The sequence below is a fragment of the Sycon ciliatum genome, chromosome 6 (assembly GCF_964019385.1).
Source record: "Sycon ciliatum chromosome 6, ocSycCili1.1, whole genome shotgun sequence".
Lineage (NCBI taxonomy): Eukaryota > Metazoa > Porifera > Calcarea > Leucosolenida > Sycettidae > Sycon > Sycon ciliatum.
The window spans coordinates 7,871,217-7,886,752 of NC_088648.1; the positions used below are offsets into that span (position 1 = coordinate 7,871,217).

Here is a 15,536-nt window from a genome sequence, read left to right on the forward strand (position 1 = left end):
ATCGAATAATCGCATAATTCGAGGCAAATTGCATACGAATCGCATAAAATTGGAATAATCCGCCTGTTCGCATCAAATTTCATACAGTTGTACATGTTCTACAACAAGTACAAGTAGATGCACCAGGAAGTCGTAGGTTTACGACTCCCTTGATAACATGTCCAGTCCACTACAATCAGTGATGGATGGTCGTAGCTTGGTCGGACGGTGCGTTGACCCCCTTGAACTTTTGCCACTACAGTACAACGCCCTCTACAAAAAAATTCCCCTATTATTTTGCATTTTTGCACAGAACCATTATACATTAGCAGCATATATATGAGCATAAAGCGGGATTCACAGAAGCTTTTTTGCGATGCGACACGCGATGCGACAGGCGCGAAACCGGGAAAACCCCAAATCGCAGCCATGTCGCACCCCACGCAACTGACGCAACTGGGCCATCGCATGCCATCGCAGAAGTTGAGCTTGGCTCAACTTTTGCGATGCGATGCGATGCGACAAGCGATTTGGTGTACGATTTTGACCTTTTCTACAGCAAAGTTGTACAAAGGTGCAAGAGTTGCCTTTAAATTTTTACAAGTTGTGTCAAACCGCGCGAATATCATGGTGACGTACCCAAATCAGCAAAACTTTGTCGCATCGCTGACTTCTTCTGTGAATGGTATTTCGCGAGTTCGCATCGCACGCATCCATCGCAGATCGCGTCGCATCGCGTGTCGCATCGCAAAAAAGCTTCTGTGAATCCCGCTTTAAGCGGGATTCACAGAAGCTTTTTTGTGATGCGACACGCGATGCGACAGGCGCGAAACCGGGAAAACCCCAAATCGCAGCCATGTCGCGGCCCACGCAACTGCCGCAACTGGGCCATCGCAGAAGTTGAGCTTGGCTCAACTTTTGCGATGCGATGCGATGCGACAAGCGATTTGGTGTACGATTTTGACCTTTTCTACAGCAAAGTTGTACAAAGGTGCAAGAGTTGCTTATAAATTTTTACAAGTTGTGTCAAACCGCGCGAATATCATGGTGACGTACCCAAATCAGTAAAACTTTGTCGCATCGCTGACTTCTTCTGTGAATGGTATTTCGCGAGTTCGCATCGCACGCATCCATCGCAGATCGCGTCGCATCGCGTGTCGCATCGCAAAAAAGCTTCTGTGAATCCCGCTTAATGCGGCATAATATGATAACTTTTAGCATAAAAATAGCATGATTCTGCAATTTTTTCAGCAATGCGAAAAGCATAATTTCACGAAAATATTAGCATAATCTGTCAAGGCCTACTCCCCGAGGTGGGTTGACCGGATCCAAATCCGAAGGATCCGGATCCTGATTCGACCAATCGAAAGGGTGCGAATCCAGTGGATCTGGTGGATCGGGATCCCGATCCTACCAATCGAACATGCCCTCAGTGATCTAAAAAAAAATATATATATATATATTGAGACTTACGTTACGGGTAGGACTATTTTTTAAAAAGCGGGATTCACAGAAGAAATAAAAGCGGGATTCACAGAAGCTTTTTTGCGATGCGACACGCGATGCGACGCGATCTGCGATGGATGCGTGCGATGCGAACTCGCGAAATACCATTCACAGAAGAAGTCAGCGATGCGACAAAGTTTTGCTGATTTGGGTACGTCACCATGATATTCGCGCGGTTTGACACAACTTGTAAAAATGTATAGGCAACTCTTGCACCTTTGTACAACTTTGCTGTAGAAAAGGTCAAAATCGTACATCAAATCGCTTGTCGCATCGCATCGCATCGCAAAAGTTGAGCCAAGCTCAACTTCTGCGATGGCCCAGTGCAGTTGCGGCAGTTGCGTGGGCCGCGACATGGCTGCGATTTGGGGTTTTCCCGGTTTCGCGCCTGTCGCATCGCGTGTCGTGTGTCCCGCTTTAAGCGGGATTCACAGAAGCTTTTTTGCGATGCGACACGCGATGCGACAGGCGCGAAACCGGGAAAACCCCAAATCGCAGCCATGTCGCACCCCACGCAACTGACGCAACTGGGCCATCGCATGCCATCGCAGAAGTTGAGCTTGGCTCAACTTTTGCGATGCGATGCGATGCGACAAGCGATTTGGTGTACGATTTTGACCTTTTCTACAGCAAAGTTGTACAAAGGTGCAAGAGTTGCCTATAAATTTTTACAAGTTGTGTCAAACCGCGCGAATATCATGGTGACGTACCCAAATCAGCAAAACTTTGTCGCATCGCTGACTTCTTCTGTGAATGGTATTTCGCGAGTTCGCATCGCACGCATCCATCGCAGATCGCGTCGCATCGCGTGTCGCATCGCAGAAAAGCTTCTGTGAATCCCGCTTTAAGGGACAAGCTTATCTATTTTTGCGGATTTTCTTTCATAAAAAATAAACGTCACAGGCTGCTCTTCGGAGGTGTCCGCGTACGCGTCCCAGCGGTCCGGGCAAGCGACCGCATCTCAGTGGGACACTTGTCCGTGGCCTTTGTACTGGAATCTGTGAGAGAGCCTTTCCAGGGACTACACACCTGGGTACCGGGTATGGACAAATCCCTGGTGTTGCTCCTTTTTTGTTCCTTTCCTTTTTATTTGTTTTTGCTGAGAAAGAAACGTTGCTGCATGAAAAGCTTTCTGTTCACGCCAGCGCCTTTGGCATTTGCTCTAGTAACATTGCTGGCTGATAATGGTCATTGCTCGTGATGCCAATGGTGAAGAGAAGCTGGGTTTCTTGCCGTTTGAAACTTCCTGACTCTGAAAATGTAGCTTGAACTAAGAGCTCCAAGTATCAAGTTTAGTTTTTCGTTGTGCCAGACCTATTGTTAGAAGCTGCAGAGATGAGGAGCAAGGGCCTAGCCTAGGGAGGCGTTGGATTAATGCCAATAATGGTGTTTATGGTCCTGAAGACGCCAGCAGTTTTCACTTGTCAGGAGGACAGCCAAGTTGGAGCAGGCAGATGACAGATTATTTGAGCATTTATAGCAGATCGTCTCAGCACCTCATTGTTACTAGTATCTGACAAATGCCTATTGATAGTCTGCATTAGAGCATAGCAGAATTGATCATGTCACAAGTAGTTACAAGACTTGATGTCCTACGATTATGCTCAGATCATGTTGCAACTTCACGGGAATATTCGTCCTGCCACTGTGCGCTCTCCCAGAATTGCATGCAGAAGTTACATGCCTGTCACAGTGTGCAATGGACAACGCGTTTGCATTGCTTATGGATGCAAGCGGATGGAGTGTAGACCAGATGAGAGAAAGTGATCCGGATATTCAACTAGCTTGGACTGCCATAATTAATTGGCCAGATGCCTGGACCATCTGAACATTGCTCCGAACCAATCCACAGAAACAATACCCACACAGGAAGCCAAATGATAAACCCATTCAGCAGCTATCGAACCTTTCATCAAAACGTAATGCAGTGCATGCCTACTACTACTACTCAAATGAGATCAACAGATGCCACATGCAGATACAACGTGGAGGCTCAGTATTTTGAAGAACACAGTGCAGTCTAGACAACTAGAACAACGGGTCTTGCACCTAATGTCCCTGATTTGCTTGCCGTATTTAGGTCCTTGCAATTCTCCGATGGTTATGTACCACAGTATGAGATATATGAGGGATCCCGGCAGCATGATAGATCCATCGGTACGTGAAATTCTCCTGGACGTTTGTGTGTGGTTATAGTGGTACAGGACATGTGATGTACGCCTCTTTGGTCGCTCACACATGATCCATTACCAGCATTGGTTACACTTTATTATCAATTAATATTTGTTATGACTTACGCTGGTCTGCGTACCCACCCACTCTACTCTAAAAAGTAGAGACTCTCGCTTGCCATTAATTTATCCGATAGTTTGACTCTCTAGGAGTTTCCCTACTACAGTACATGTATTATATGATAATTTATATTACCAATGCTCTAGACAGCAAGCTGTTTTACAATATGAATTATCCTTCTACATGACATTGTATATCTTCTTGACACCATGACTTTCTTTGAAGGTCCTGTAGCTATGAAAACGATTCTCTTTGGCAAGCCACCCACTCTGCTATAAATGCTCAAAGTTAATAATCATTCTGTCATCTGCCTGCTCCAACTTGGCTGTCCTCCTGACAAGTGAAAACCGCTGGCGTCGTCCGGGCCATAAACACCATTATTGGCATTAATCCAACGCCTCACTTGCTCCTCATCTCTGCAGGTCGTAACAATAGGTCTGGCACATCGAAAAACTGAAATATTTGGAGCTCTTAGTTCAAGCTACATTTTCAGAGTCAGGAAGTTGGAAATGGCAAGAAACCCAGCTTCCCGTCACCTTCTAAGTTGACATCACGAGCAATGACCATTATCAGCCAGCAATGTTTTACTAGAGCAAAGGCGCTGGCGCATGGCGGGAACAGAAAGCTTTCCATCCAGCAACGTTTCTTTCTCAGCAAAAACAAATAAAAAGGAAAGGAACAAAAAAGGAGCCATACCCGATACCCGGGTGTGTAGTCCCTGGAAAGGCTCTCCCACAGATTCCAGTACAAAGGCCACGGCCAAGTGTCCGACTGAGATTCGGTCGCTTGCCCGGACCGCTGGGACGCGGACACCTCCGAAGAGCCTGTAACGTTTATTTTTTATGAAAGAAAATCCGCAAAAATAGATAAGCTTGTCCCTTTAGCCTTTCGCTTACGTTACCATGGTTACTAACAAGACAAACTACGTAGTCGTTACGTCACTGCTGGTCATCGACGTCATCGAGTTTCAAATCAGGATTCAGGAACACAAAAAGTGTGATGTGCTAGAAAGGATGAAGAAGCAACAAAATCTTTTGTACAATGTACTCAACCCCATGGCACGTTTACAAATTGTAGTTAGCATGAGCGCAGATCTATCTTAGTGGACAACGACGGGAACATGGAGGCGAGCAAGGCGGCTGAAAACCAGCAAGAGGGAATTCTCTACGACCTTCTGCAGCCTGCGGAGTGGACGCTCGATCCAGAATTGGTACGCGAATATTGCTGAAGTTCATTTCTATAACTTTATGATTGTTCGTAAAGTCCAACGCAGCCACTTTCACATTTGAACTTGTTGTAGGTTCTCCATCTCTATATCGGTCCCGTCTGTGCAAATAGTGGACTCGGTGAAATGTAAAGTCAGCCATTTGCAGTAAAGAGACCGTTTAGGAGATGAAAGATGTCACACGTGTGTCAATGTCGTTCGAATTCTCAGTTCATTAGTTAGAGCTTTCAGCTTCTAGAACCAGTTCCAGATGGTGTATCGATATCCTATCCGGTGTTGATTTATTTGGTCATGAAGCAATTTAGAAATTTATAGTGAAGAAAAAGGACCAAGGAACTACAAGTTACGCTATAATGTCCACTAACACCACCTGTTACTTGACAATCAGCTCATGCTCGTGTGGTGTTAAAGGGGAAGTTAAGGCAAAAATTAAAATTTCACCAGTTGTAGTCTTCGGGGTGCTGAGTCGAATGGTCTTGGTCCGAGAAAGCTGAGACGCTCCCTTCCTACTTGAATCCCAATCGAACTCGCGCACTTCCACCGAAACTGGGTGACTGCGCCCTACGAGATGGGGATTTGTATGCAAAATGTCACTAACAGCACCATTTCGTTCTTATAAAAGCACGGGTGACCGCCATTGGCCCATATATTGTAGTCTTTTGGACGCTGAGTCGACTGGTTTTGGTCCGAAAAGGCTGCGATGCAGCGTTCCTCCTTTATTCCCAATCGAACATGGTTGAACAAGCGGTCACGTGCTCCTGGGTGCCAAAATCACCTGGTCACCACGCCAGCAGGCGACAACTTTCACACCAAGGTTCAACTCGAGTGACAGGACTGCACCCAAAAAAGGTCAAAACAGGCTGTAAGTTGTACCCTGCAGGCACGGTGACCAGGTGACTGGTGTACGCAGGAGCACGTGACCGCTTGTTCAACCATGTTCGGTTGGGAATAAAGGAGGAACGCTGCATCGCAGTCTTTTCGGACCAAAACCAGTCGACTCAGCGTCCAAAAGACTACAACATATGGGCCAATCGCGGTCATCCGTGCTTTTATAAGAACGAAATGGCGCTTTTAGTGACATTTTGCATACAAATCCCCATCTAGTAGGGCGCAGTCACCCAGTTTCGGTGGAAGTGCGCGAGTTCGATTGGGATTCAAGTAGGAAGGGAGCGTCTCAGCTTTCTCGGACCAAGACCATTCGACTCAGCACCCCGAAGACTACAACTGGTGAAATTTTAATTTTTGCCTTAACTTCCCCTTTAATGGACACTCTAGCGTAGCTTATAGTTCCTTGGTCCTTTTCTTTACTATAAATTAATCATCGGCTCTCCATCCAAGGCTATTCATGAAGGAATCCTAGCCCATAGCCACCCACACGAGTAGCAAGTATTGCCTTCACCGGCTGCACGGGTAAATGTACAGTTAACTTGGCTAATAACGACTTCGGATATAACGACAATTCGCGAATAACGACAGAATTTCCATGCCCAGAGCAAAGTCCCATCCAACTGTAATACATAGAATGCGACTTCGGGTATAACGACACTTCGCGAATAAGGACACTTTTCTGATGCCCCGCCGAGTGTTGTTATAAGCGAAGTTGACTGTAGTTGGAATCTGGAACGGATACTTTGGTGCCGTCAATCATTAATTTTTTCTGAACCTTGTCCTCACCCACTGAATGAGGTGCGGCGAGCCCATTTGTGGAATCATTTCCAAGTCCGCCCGGAGTCTGGGGATTGCAGGAGTTGTCGGCCGTTGGGCGGTTCAAAAGGCAATTGGGTTATCTTCCCAAGATTCCTTTTGAGTCCCTCTCCCCCGGGAGACCCACCAGACCAATCCAGGGTAGGGGCAAAGTACATGAACGCGAATGTGTGTGCACGTTTTGAATGGTTACGTGTACCGTAAAGTACCGCGAGAGAGTCCGCCATCTTGTCCTTTCATGGTCGTGTCGTGGAGGTGGTGTCCTGTCTGTAGGTCATACGACACAGACCATGTACACACATTGCACGTTGTGCAGTTAATCCGTACTCAAAATTTACCGTCAGGCGGTCACGAGCTCCACCCAAAAACCTGCCAAGTGTAACCTTAGTACACTATGGTTCTCACACCGTACAAACTTCGTTGCACTCTGCCATACGATTGTCCTTTCCCTGGCTGTAAAATCAAGGTGGGGTGCTCTCGCGAGACGGGGCGCTCTCGCGGTACTTTACGGTACATGGATGTGCTTTTCTCTTCAAAATGTTCCCCCGGTCGCAAACTTTTGAATGGGTGCTATCCCAGTACAAGCTGCTGTGGTTGGCGCTATATCGTTAACCTGGTGATCCCCGGCGATTGGTGTCTGAGGTCTAACGTGTCAGTGTCCATCGTATTATCCCGTTTATACGCCTACCCCGTTTTTAGTTCCGTGTTCACGTCGTAAAGGTTCGGCTCATATTCAGGAAAATACAGTATATTTTTGCTTGTTCCCGTTTTTTGTCTGTATCCAGCCCGCCAAGTCCACATCCAGGCAGTTTCCATGGAACCTTGCACTCTCTGCACGTGGTAAGTTGTCAGTTTGTTCAATATTGCTTCCCTGACAACTGTTCTATTGTACATGTCTATTTAGCTAGGCGCATGCGAAGAACGTCGAGTTGAAGGTGATGTTGTGCACACTCTCACGTCTGTGTGTGTGTGGTTGTGTGTGTGTGTGTGTGTGTGTGTGTGTGCGTGCGTGTGCGCGTGTGTGTGTGTGTGTGTGTGTGTGTGTGTGTGTGTGTGTGTGTGTGTGTGTGCGTGCGTGCGCGCGTGTGCGCGCGTGTGTGTGTGTGTGTGTGTGTGTGTGCATGTGTGTGCATGTGTGTTGTATATTGTACCTGCATGCGTCTGTGGGTGCATGCTTGTGTTGGTTTGTGTATGTACAGATGCTGGTTCGACACTGTGGTCCTTGGCCTCGAGTCCGTTCAGGTAAGCCATTCATATCTGCTCGTGTGTGCACGTGGCATTGCATGACACCAGTACGTATGTTTTGCCGGAGGAGAATAATGTGAATCACATTGGAGGTGGCAGGTGTGGAGTACACTCAAATGTCTCTTATCCGGACGCCTCAGATACAGGCACGTCTCTCTACCGGGCACCTTCAGCTTGAGTTCCTATGGCAAAAGTACTTCGAATTGGGGGGACTTTTTTTGTATTCGCAAGTGCTTATTTGTCACTGCCAACCTGTGTAATCGACACATCTTTATCAAAGGATTCTTTTTGTATCCTGAACATGTGCAATGTGTGCCAAATATACTTCTTCAAAAAATGATACGATACGTGGTAGATGAGTTAACCAGAGATACGGGCAGTGCCCGGTCCCAAGGTGCCCGGATAAGAGACGTCCAAGTGTACTGTGTTTTTATTTTACTAGCTGCAGTAAAAAGCTGTGTTTGGCGGACCATGTACCAAGCGGAATCCTGTACTGACAGACCGGACAAATTTCCATGCACCAAAGTGCTGTATGGATTGAACGTGCATCCCTGGATCAAGCGGAGTCCTGTCGCATCCGGACAGTGTCCGCTGCACCGAGGGCATCCATTCGGTTAGGGCAGGTATTACTGTACTTCCGCCGGAAACATAAACTTCATGATGCGCATAACTTCAAAACACCGTCAGCACCAAGAACAGAAAACTCATCATCCATCGTAAATGGTTGTGAAAAATGACAACGGTGCGACTATTTGTGCTTCACCTAAACTTCATCATGGGAGATAGGAGTTGTTTGCTTGGACAGTGGAGATTCTTGGCTGTACTGTAAATGCTTCGATTTTGAAGTTCGGTTCAGGATTGACCGTGTTAAAGTCAGTTGAGTATGTTCATGTTTGGGCGTGTATGTGCCTGTGTGTTGATTTCAACCTGGTCAAATGGGTATTTTTGTCTCCAAGCCCGGCCAGTGACCTAGATAATTTAGTTCCGGATGATGGATGCGTATTTGTTATACGTGTGTGTGTGTGTGTGTGTGTGTGTGTGCGTGTGCGTGCGCGCGCGTGTGCGTGCGTGTGCGTGCGTGCGCGCGCGTGTGCGTGCATGTGTATATGCGTGTGCGTGTGTGCATGCGTGTATGTCTGTGTCTGTATGCGCATGCATACAACCTGTGTGTGGCTATGTCATGCAGATGGCCATCTCACACGACCACACTGCAGCAGGTTGTGGCACAGAAGCTGCCATGGAAGCTAGCTATTTCTCCCGACGGTCTCTTTCTGGCCATTCTACAAGATCGCCATGTCGAGATCAGACGGTAAGAGATGATTGCTAGAGTGCATGCTTAGAAAGACTGTTTTCACTCAGCTGTGGATGTGGTCTTGTGACTCTTGTCCCAAATAGAAAACGTCTTGTGTGGTTTGATTTGAACCCCCCCCCCCCAAACACACACCCATCCCTTTCTACGGTACTGTATGCACATGTGCCCAGTTCCAGCTGGTGTCTATTTCCTGTCTGATTGTCTGGCCCATATTTTCTCTGTCTGTTTTCGTGTCGTGGCAGATGTGTGGATCGGGATGAGGATACGTCCGTGTTGATCGCTAGGTTCGACGGTGAGTCATCAACTGCTGGTGGTCGGATTCAGGTTGTAGACAGCGCACGGCCCACCGAAGTGTGCGGCTCTGATCCGAGCCCATCGTTCATCAAGCTTCCTGTGCTTTGTCAACAGGTTTCAGTATTTCAGTCTTTGCGTAGCATGTGATCGCACTTTTTTTCTGGTTTTGCAGAAGTACGTTTTTGACTAGCCGCGAGTACTTTTTATGCAAAAAACACAACTCCCAACTCCAATAAGCCAGCACAGCTGGGCAACACAGTGTGGGAAGTTTGATGAATGGTTACCCTACATGGTTGCACAGTGTAGGGTGCTATCGTTTGCACATGACTCTCGCGACTTTGCAGGTGCATCTGGGGCTATTGAAAAGGGATGAAATAAAGTCGGAAGAAAAAGGCGCCTGTCACCGAAAGTTGACCGTCAGCATCACCACCAGATAAACCTGAATCGTGATTTTCTACAGTTTACCCACGCGGTGTTGTTTTGTAGGTTTTCACGGCGTCGTCGTTATCATTGTTGTGTTTGCTGTTATTGTCGTTGCCTTTGTCACCACTGGACAATACTTGTGTGTACCCACGTGGCTTTAACCCTTTATTCCCGGCCTGCAGACTTTCGATCATATATGATCCAAAGTCTTTAGGCCAGTAATATCTTCGTAACTCCATCATTTCTTGTGCGAATTCAACAATCGAAAGGTCTATTTGGTAGCGGAAACTCCAAGCTATCCAATGCAACAATCGCCGAAGAGTTACGATGTCGGACGCCAGAGATATCGCGTGCCGTATTCTCATCTCGGCAAATTCAAATTTTTGATCGATCACTTCGCCATTTTTGGGGAAAATCCCTTTTCGTGTGCTCTTTGAGCGACTAAGCACATGATAATGACATAGTCGGCTGAAGTTTGAATCGTCTCAAACAATTTTGAGCGTTCTGCGATGAAGGAGAGTGGAATGGCGTTGATGTGACGAATTTGCTTGCATATCAGGCTTGGAGACGACTTTGCTGTGTTACCGCGCCTGATTTGTGACGACTGGATAATGGAGCTTGGTACCCTGGCGATGCTCTCGCCAAGAGCTTTCCAACGAGCCCTAGATTGTGAAAATCAAGTGAAGGAGACCAAAGTTATGACCTGGTGAAGTTGGAAATTGTGCTGAAATTCGTAATTCTGGTGCATGCTGTGCAAGTAATCCGGTAATAAAGGGTTAAGAGACTTTCTTACTACTCTTAATGAATAATAGCACCCTGGTTTTCTTCACACTCGCACGCTATTTCTGCTTGTGTTTCATTGTCTGGCATTAGCATTTAAACGTGCGATATGGGTGCCAATTTTGGCACTTCTTCCCATGTTGTTTATCCTGCTTTGGCAGTGATTTTGTCACCTTCTTTTTTTGTGCACTTTTAAGCATCATTGCTGCTTTATTTTCTTCTTTTGCCTGCATCCACCTGATGAGAAGGTAGCGAACGTATGTGTGGAATGCTGGGCGTTGGTAGCCTTTAAGGTCATAGAAGAGAATGCTCACTTTTGTATCTGTAGGATATGGGCAAGAGTCGATTGTTTGTCCGTCCTCTTGGCTTGTCGGTTTGTAGCAGTTCTACAGTAAACCTCGTTTGTGTGTACATGTGTGTGTGTGTGTGTGTGTGTGTGTGTGTGTGTGTGTGTGTGCGTGTGTGTGTGTTTTGTCATGGACACAGTTCATGCTGACAGCCAGCCTCACTGGAGGAGAATTTGCTGGGATGCGTCATCGTCGTTTGTTGCATGTTCATTCAGGTGAGGACGGTGAATGTGTGTGTGTGTGTGTGTGTGCGTGTGTGTGTGTGTGTGTGTGTGTGTGTGTGTGTGTGTGTGTGTGTGCGTGTGTGCGTGTGCTCGTGTGTGTGCTCGTGTGTGTGCTCGTGTGTGTTGGGGGGGGGGGGGGGGGGGGGGGTGCTTGGGTGCATGCGTGTTTGTGTGAGCATGTGTGGGCACATGCAGTTGTAATGTCTGTGTGCACATCTGACTCCTTGTCCGCCTCTCCACGTTGTCTGTCTGTTTTTTTCTTCCTCCTTGCATACGCACCTGTGCATCGCGTACAATCGTGCCATGCAGCTGGGGAGAAGTCTGCGTGTATGACAAGTTTGGACAGGCCGTGGCAGACCTGAGTAAGGTAAGCGTGACTATAGCGGTGTTCTGCTCTACGTTAAGGGAACGCGACGCGAAGAATCCCGGCATCTCTCTTCGCGTTCCCATAACGACGTAAAGAAACCTTGTTCTGCTCTACGTTCACGTAGAGAAATCACGTGGAATGTGTACTGGGTGTTTCGCCTTCCATATTTGGCAGTTTTCAGATTCTGCCTGCATTTGACTGATACCCAGCAGATCTGTGCGCATTTTCTTTGCGTGTGCCACAGCGTAGAGAACCTCGTCTACGCGTAGAAATGTGGACCCAAAACACGCGAAGCCATAGGCTCTAACCCAGACACCTGCTCTCTACGTGATTTGTCTACATTTCACATATAGCAGAACTCTCTTATATACAGTCAAGCCCCGTTTTCCACAAAAATATCCGGATAGGCGAGGGAACCGGATAATGGAACACACATACTGTATGTATGCATGACATATGCTGTAAATCGGTAACCAACGATTTTCGTCTGGATGGCGAGGGATCCGGATAAAAGAGGACTGGATAAGCGAGGTCTGACTGTATCCTGTTTGTTTGGTTTGTGTTAGTCTGGGTAGTCAGTGTTCTTGTGCATACTGGTATGCATGGCTGGTGTTCATCATGCTCTACTTGCTTTGCTTATGGATTTGATGGGGTGTGTTTATGTGTGTGTGTGTGTTTGTGTGTGTGTGTGTGTGTGTGTGTGTGTGTGTGTGTGTGTGTGTGTGTGTGTGTGTGTGTGTGTCTGTATGTGTGTGTATTGTGTGTGTGTGTGTGTATAATTATGTGTGTGTGTGTGTGTGTGTGTGTGTGTGTGTGTGTGTGTGTGTGTGTGTGTGTGTGTGTGTGTGTGTCTGTATGTGTCTGTATGTGTGTGTGTGTGTGTGTGTGTGTGTGTGTGTGTGTGTGTGTGTGTGTGTGTATAATTATGTGTGTGTGTGTGTGTGTGTGTATGTGTGTGTGTGTGTGTGTGTGTGTCTGTATGTGTGTGTATTGTGTGTGTGTGTGTATAATTATGTGTGTGTGTGTGTGTGTGTGTGTGTGTGTGTGTGTGTGTGTGTGTGTGTGTGTGTGTGTGTGTGTGTGTGTGTGTCTGTATGTGTCTGTATGTGTGTGTATGTGTGTGTGTGTGTGTGTGTGTGTGTGTGTGTGTGTGTGTGTGTGTGTGTGTGTGTGTGTGTGTGTGTGTGTGTGTGTGTATGTGTGTGTGTGTGTGAACGTGCCTGCACACGCTTGTTGGCTTGTGTTTTGCTTTATTGTATCGCTGGACGAATCCCTTTCAGCATGTTGTGCGTAGCGGCACGGAAGGGCCACACTTTGCCATCGAACTTGCCGTGTGCGGCCTGCTGTTTGCACCATGCACGTCGGCAATGAACGGGTAAGTGCTGTAGTGATTATTCGAATGATGTCATCAGGTGAGTCAGTGGATTTTCTCAGGTGGTGAGCTAAGGAACAAATTGTAACATGGCAAATTTTGGGCACAAGTTATGCGATCGAGTCCACCAACTGAACCAGATACTCGCTGTCAGTTTTGTGCTAGATTGTGCACGTCTGACTGTTCAAAATCTGGTTTAGTTGGTGGACTCGATCGCATAACTTGTGCCCACATTTTTCCATGTTACAATAGATTTTCTAGTTGGCGATACGTATACAGCTTTAAAAGTCAGCGGAGCTTCTAATGGGCGCTATGTATGCAGCACGGGTCACTAGTGCAGTGCTGTGTCGCGAGTCCGTTACTTTGCCAAGGCATCCCCAGCTGATCATGTATACTGTAAAAGCAGACATTTTCGGTGGTGTAATATTTTCGGTATTCTCCAAAATCGGCGGTTCGGTAGAGGGAAATTTTCGGTAAAACCCGTTCTCCAGGTAAGTGTACTACTAGTTACTACATGTATACAGTACCGGTAGTACCGACATTTTCTGTGCGTTTTATTTTCGGTAAAAATTGTCAGCACCGAACTTACCGAAAGTAAAACCCCACCGAAAATTTCTGCTTTTACAGTAACCTCTATTGGTTGTCCGTCTCCATCTTGGTGAATTGGGTTTGGCTGTTGTACTAGAGTGGCACGGATGCAGCGGATGGGATTTTCGGTCGTTGACCACTTTGCTGCTGTTGTGGGTCCAGTGTGGTTAGCTCCCTCCGCTGCTCCAGGAGCTGCATGTGTGCCTTGATCCTTAGAAGGTGGTGGCCTTGCCGCAGATGTTGAACATTCAGTCTGACCGCGTCTCGCGCAAGCCACCACAAAACAATTGTCATTGTGCTGTGGGAAGTTGTTACAGGCAGAGTGTCCTACGCCCTGCTCTTGGTCGTGTGCATTGTGCTGGGGTGTCAGCGTTTGTGCCATTCGCTTTTGGCCGCGTGCTCCTGTTCTTGCTCAAGCTTACAGTTACAAGATTTTAGTGTTTTGTTTTACATTGATCCCTGTCAGTACAGTACTAGTACAATGGCATGTGCCATAATAACCTTAGTGTCTCCACTGGACTTAAGGCATGTTGGCTTTGTTGGTTTTCGTGTGTGTGTCGCAGCCTGACTCAAGTGCTCGTGGTGACGTTTGGAGGGCAGCTCTATAACTATCTTGTCAAGTGCGTTGCAGCTTTCTTTGCGGTCCATGTGTGTGTGTGTGTGTGTGTGTGTGTGTGTGTGTGCGTGCGTGTGCAGTGGATGGTGCACCTGTAGATTTGAAGGGGTTTTCCCCGCTGCAATTCGTGTATAGCAGTATGGGTCGGCAGTAGACCGAAGGGGTGTTCCCCGCTCCAATTCATGTGCATTGTACCGTACTCACTTGATTAGAAGCCCCTCTCGAATAAAAGTCCCTCTTGAATAATAGCCCCCCCCCCTACCCCCTACAAGGACTGTTTGAAAAAATACAAGCCCCTCTCGAATAGAAGCCTGGACTACTATTCGCAAAGCATGGGGTGACCAGGTAGTGCCATGTATGAAGGTCAAGTGTGCAAAAAACACCTCGTGCATGTTCATATTGGTAAATGTCCTGGTCGACATAGTGTGTGCAAACTAACTCGGGGCCGAATTGCTGTGAATATGAAAGTTTTAGAGATTCGATTGGAATACTGGCATGGGAGGGAACAATAAAAGCCCCTCTCGAATAGAAGCCCCTGTTGAATAGAAGCCTCCTCAAAATTGGTATTGAAAATATAGAAGCCCCCGGCTTTTAATTGAGTGAGTACGGTATATGGTGGATCTATGGATTAGAAAGGGGTTTCCCCGCTGGAGTTCATGTGTAGTGTATATGGATGAGCTGTAGTGTGGAAGGGGTCTTAGCCATATCACCCACCGATTTGAATCTGTTGCTCTATGGGCTCTGGCTCTGCTAAACATGAGTACTTTCCTCACACCCCTGAGCTGAGCCCGTTCCACGCTATCCTCCTGGTGTTTCTTTGCTCAGAGGTGGACGGGAGTCATCGCTCCAGTACCGTTTTGACTTCTCGGCGCATTCCATTGAACTCGTCTCCGCTGTCACCTACTCCCCCAGCAAGAACTTGCTGCTTGTTGCTGCGTGCACGCAAACCAGTGAGTCTCTGTTAGAATAACCCTATTCCTGTGGTGGGCCGAAAGCGTTCATGTAGGACCAAACTGTTACAGGTTATGACTAACAATCCACCAAGGTTACGGGATCATGCACAGTCAGATACAGTCAACTTCGCTAAGAACGGCTGCGGATATAGCGACAATTCGCGAATAACGACGGACTTTCCATGCCCAGAGCAAAGTCCATTCTACCTGTATACATACAATGGGACTTCGGGTATAACGACACTTCGCGAATAACGACACTTTTCTTGTGCCCGGCCGAGTGTCGTTATAAGCGAAGTTGACTGTACA

General features: G+C 47.2%; 1 protein-coding gene across 2 annotated transcripts in view; it reads left to right on the forward strand.

Moving 5' to 3' along the window:
* The first annotated feature begins 4,790 nt into the window (after positions 1 to 4,790).
* Positions 4,791 to 15,536, forward strand: part of LOC135819270 (NBAS subunit of NRZ tethering complex-like) — an 88,820-nt gene continuing 78,074 nt past the window's right edge. For both annotated transcript variants that reach the window (XR_010553885.1, XM_065332444.1), the window contains exons 1-10: positions 4,791 to 4,987; positions 7,492 to 7,546; positions 7,906 to 7,948; positions 9,138 to 9,260; positions 9,506 to 9,555; positions 11,247 to 11,322; positions 11,641 to 11,698; positions 12,979 to 13,073; positions 14,222 to 14,278; positions 15,100 to 15,224. Coding sequence is in view for 1 of the 2 variants with exons in the window: in XM_065332444.1 (XP_065188516.1) it covers positions 4,898 to 4,987; positions 7,492 to 7,546; positions 7,906 to 7,948; positions 9,138 to 9,260; positions 9,506 to 9,555; positions 11,247 to 11,322; positions 11,641 to 11,698; positions 12,979 to 13,073; positions 14,222 to 14,278; positions 15,100 to 15,224 (772 nt within the window). In the remaining variant the exon portion in view is untranslated. The remainder of the gene's footprint in view (positions 4,988 to 7,491; positions 7,547 to 7,905; positions 7,949 to 9,137; positions 9,261 to 9,505; positions 9,556 to 11,246; positions 11,323 to 11,640; positions 11,699 to 12,978; positions 13,074 to 14,221; positions 14,279 to 15,099; positions 15,225 to 15,536) is intronic.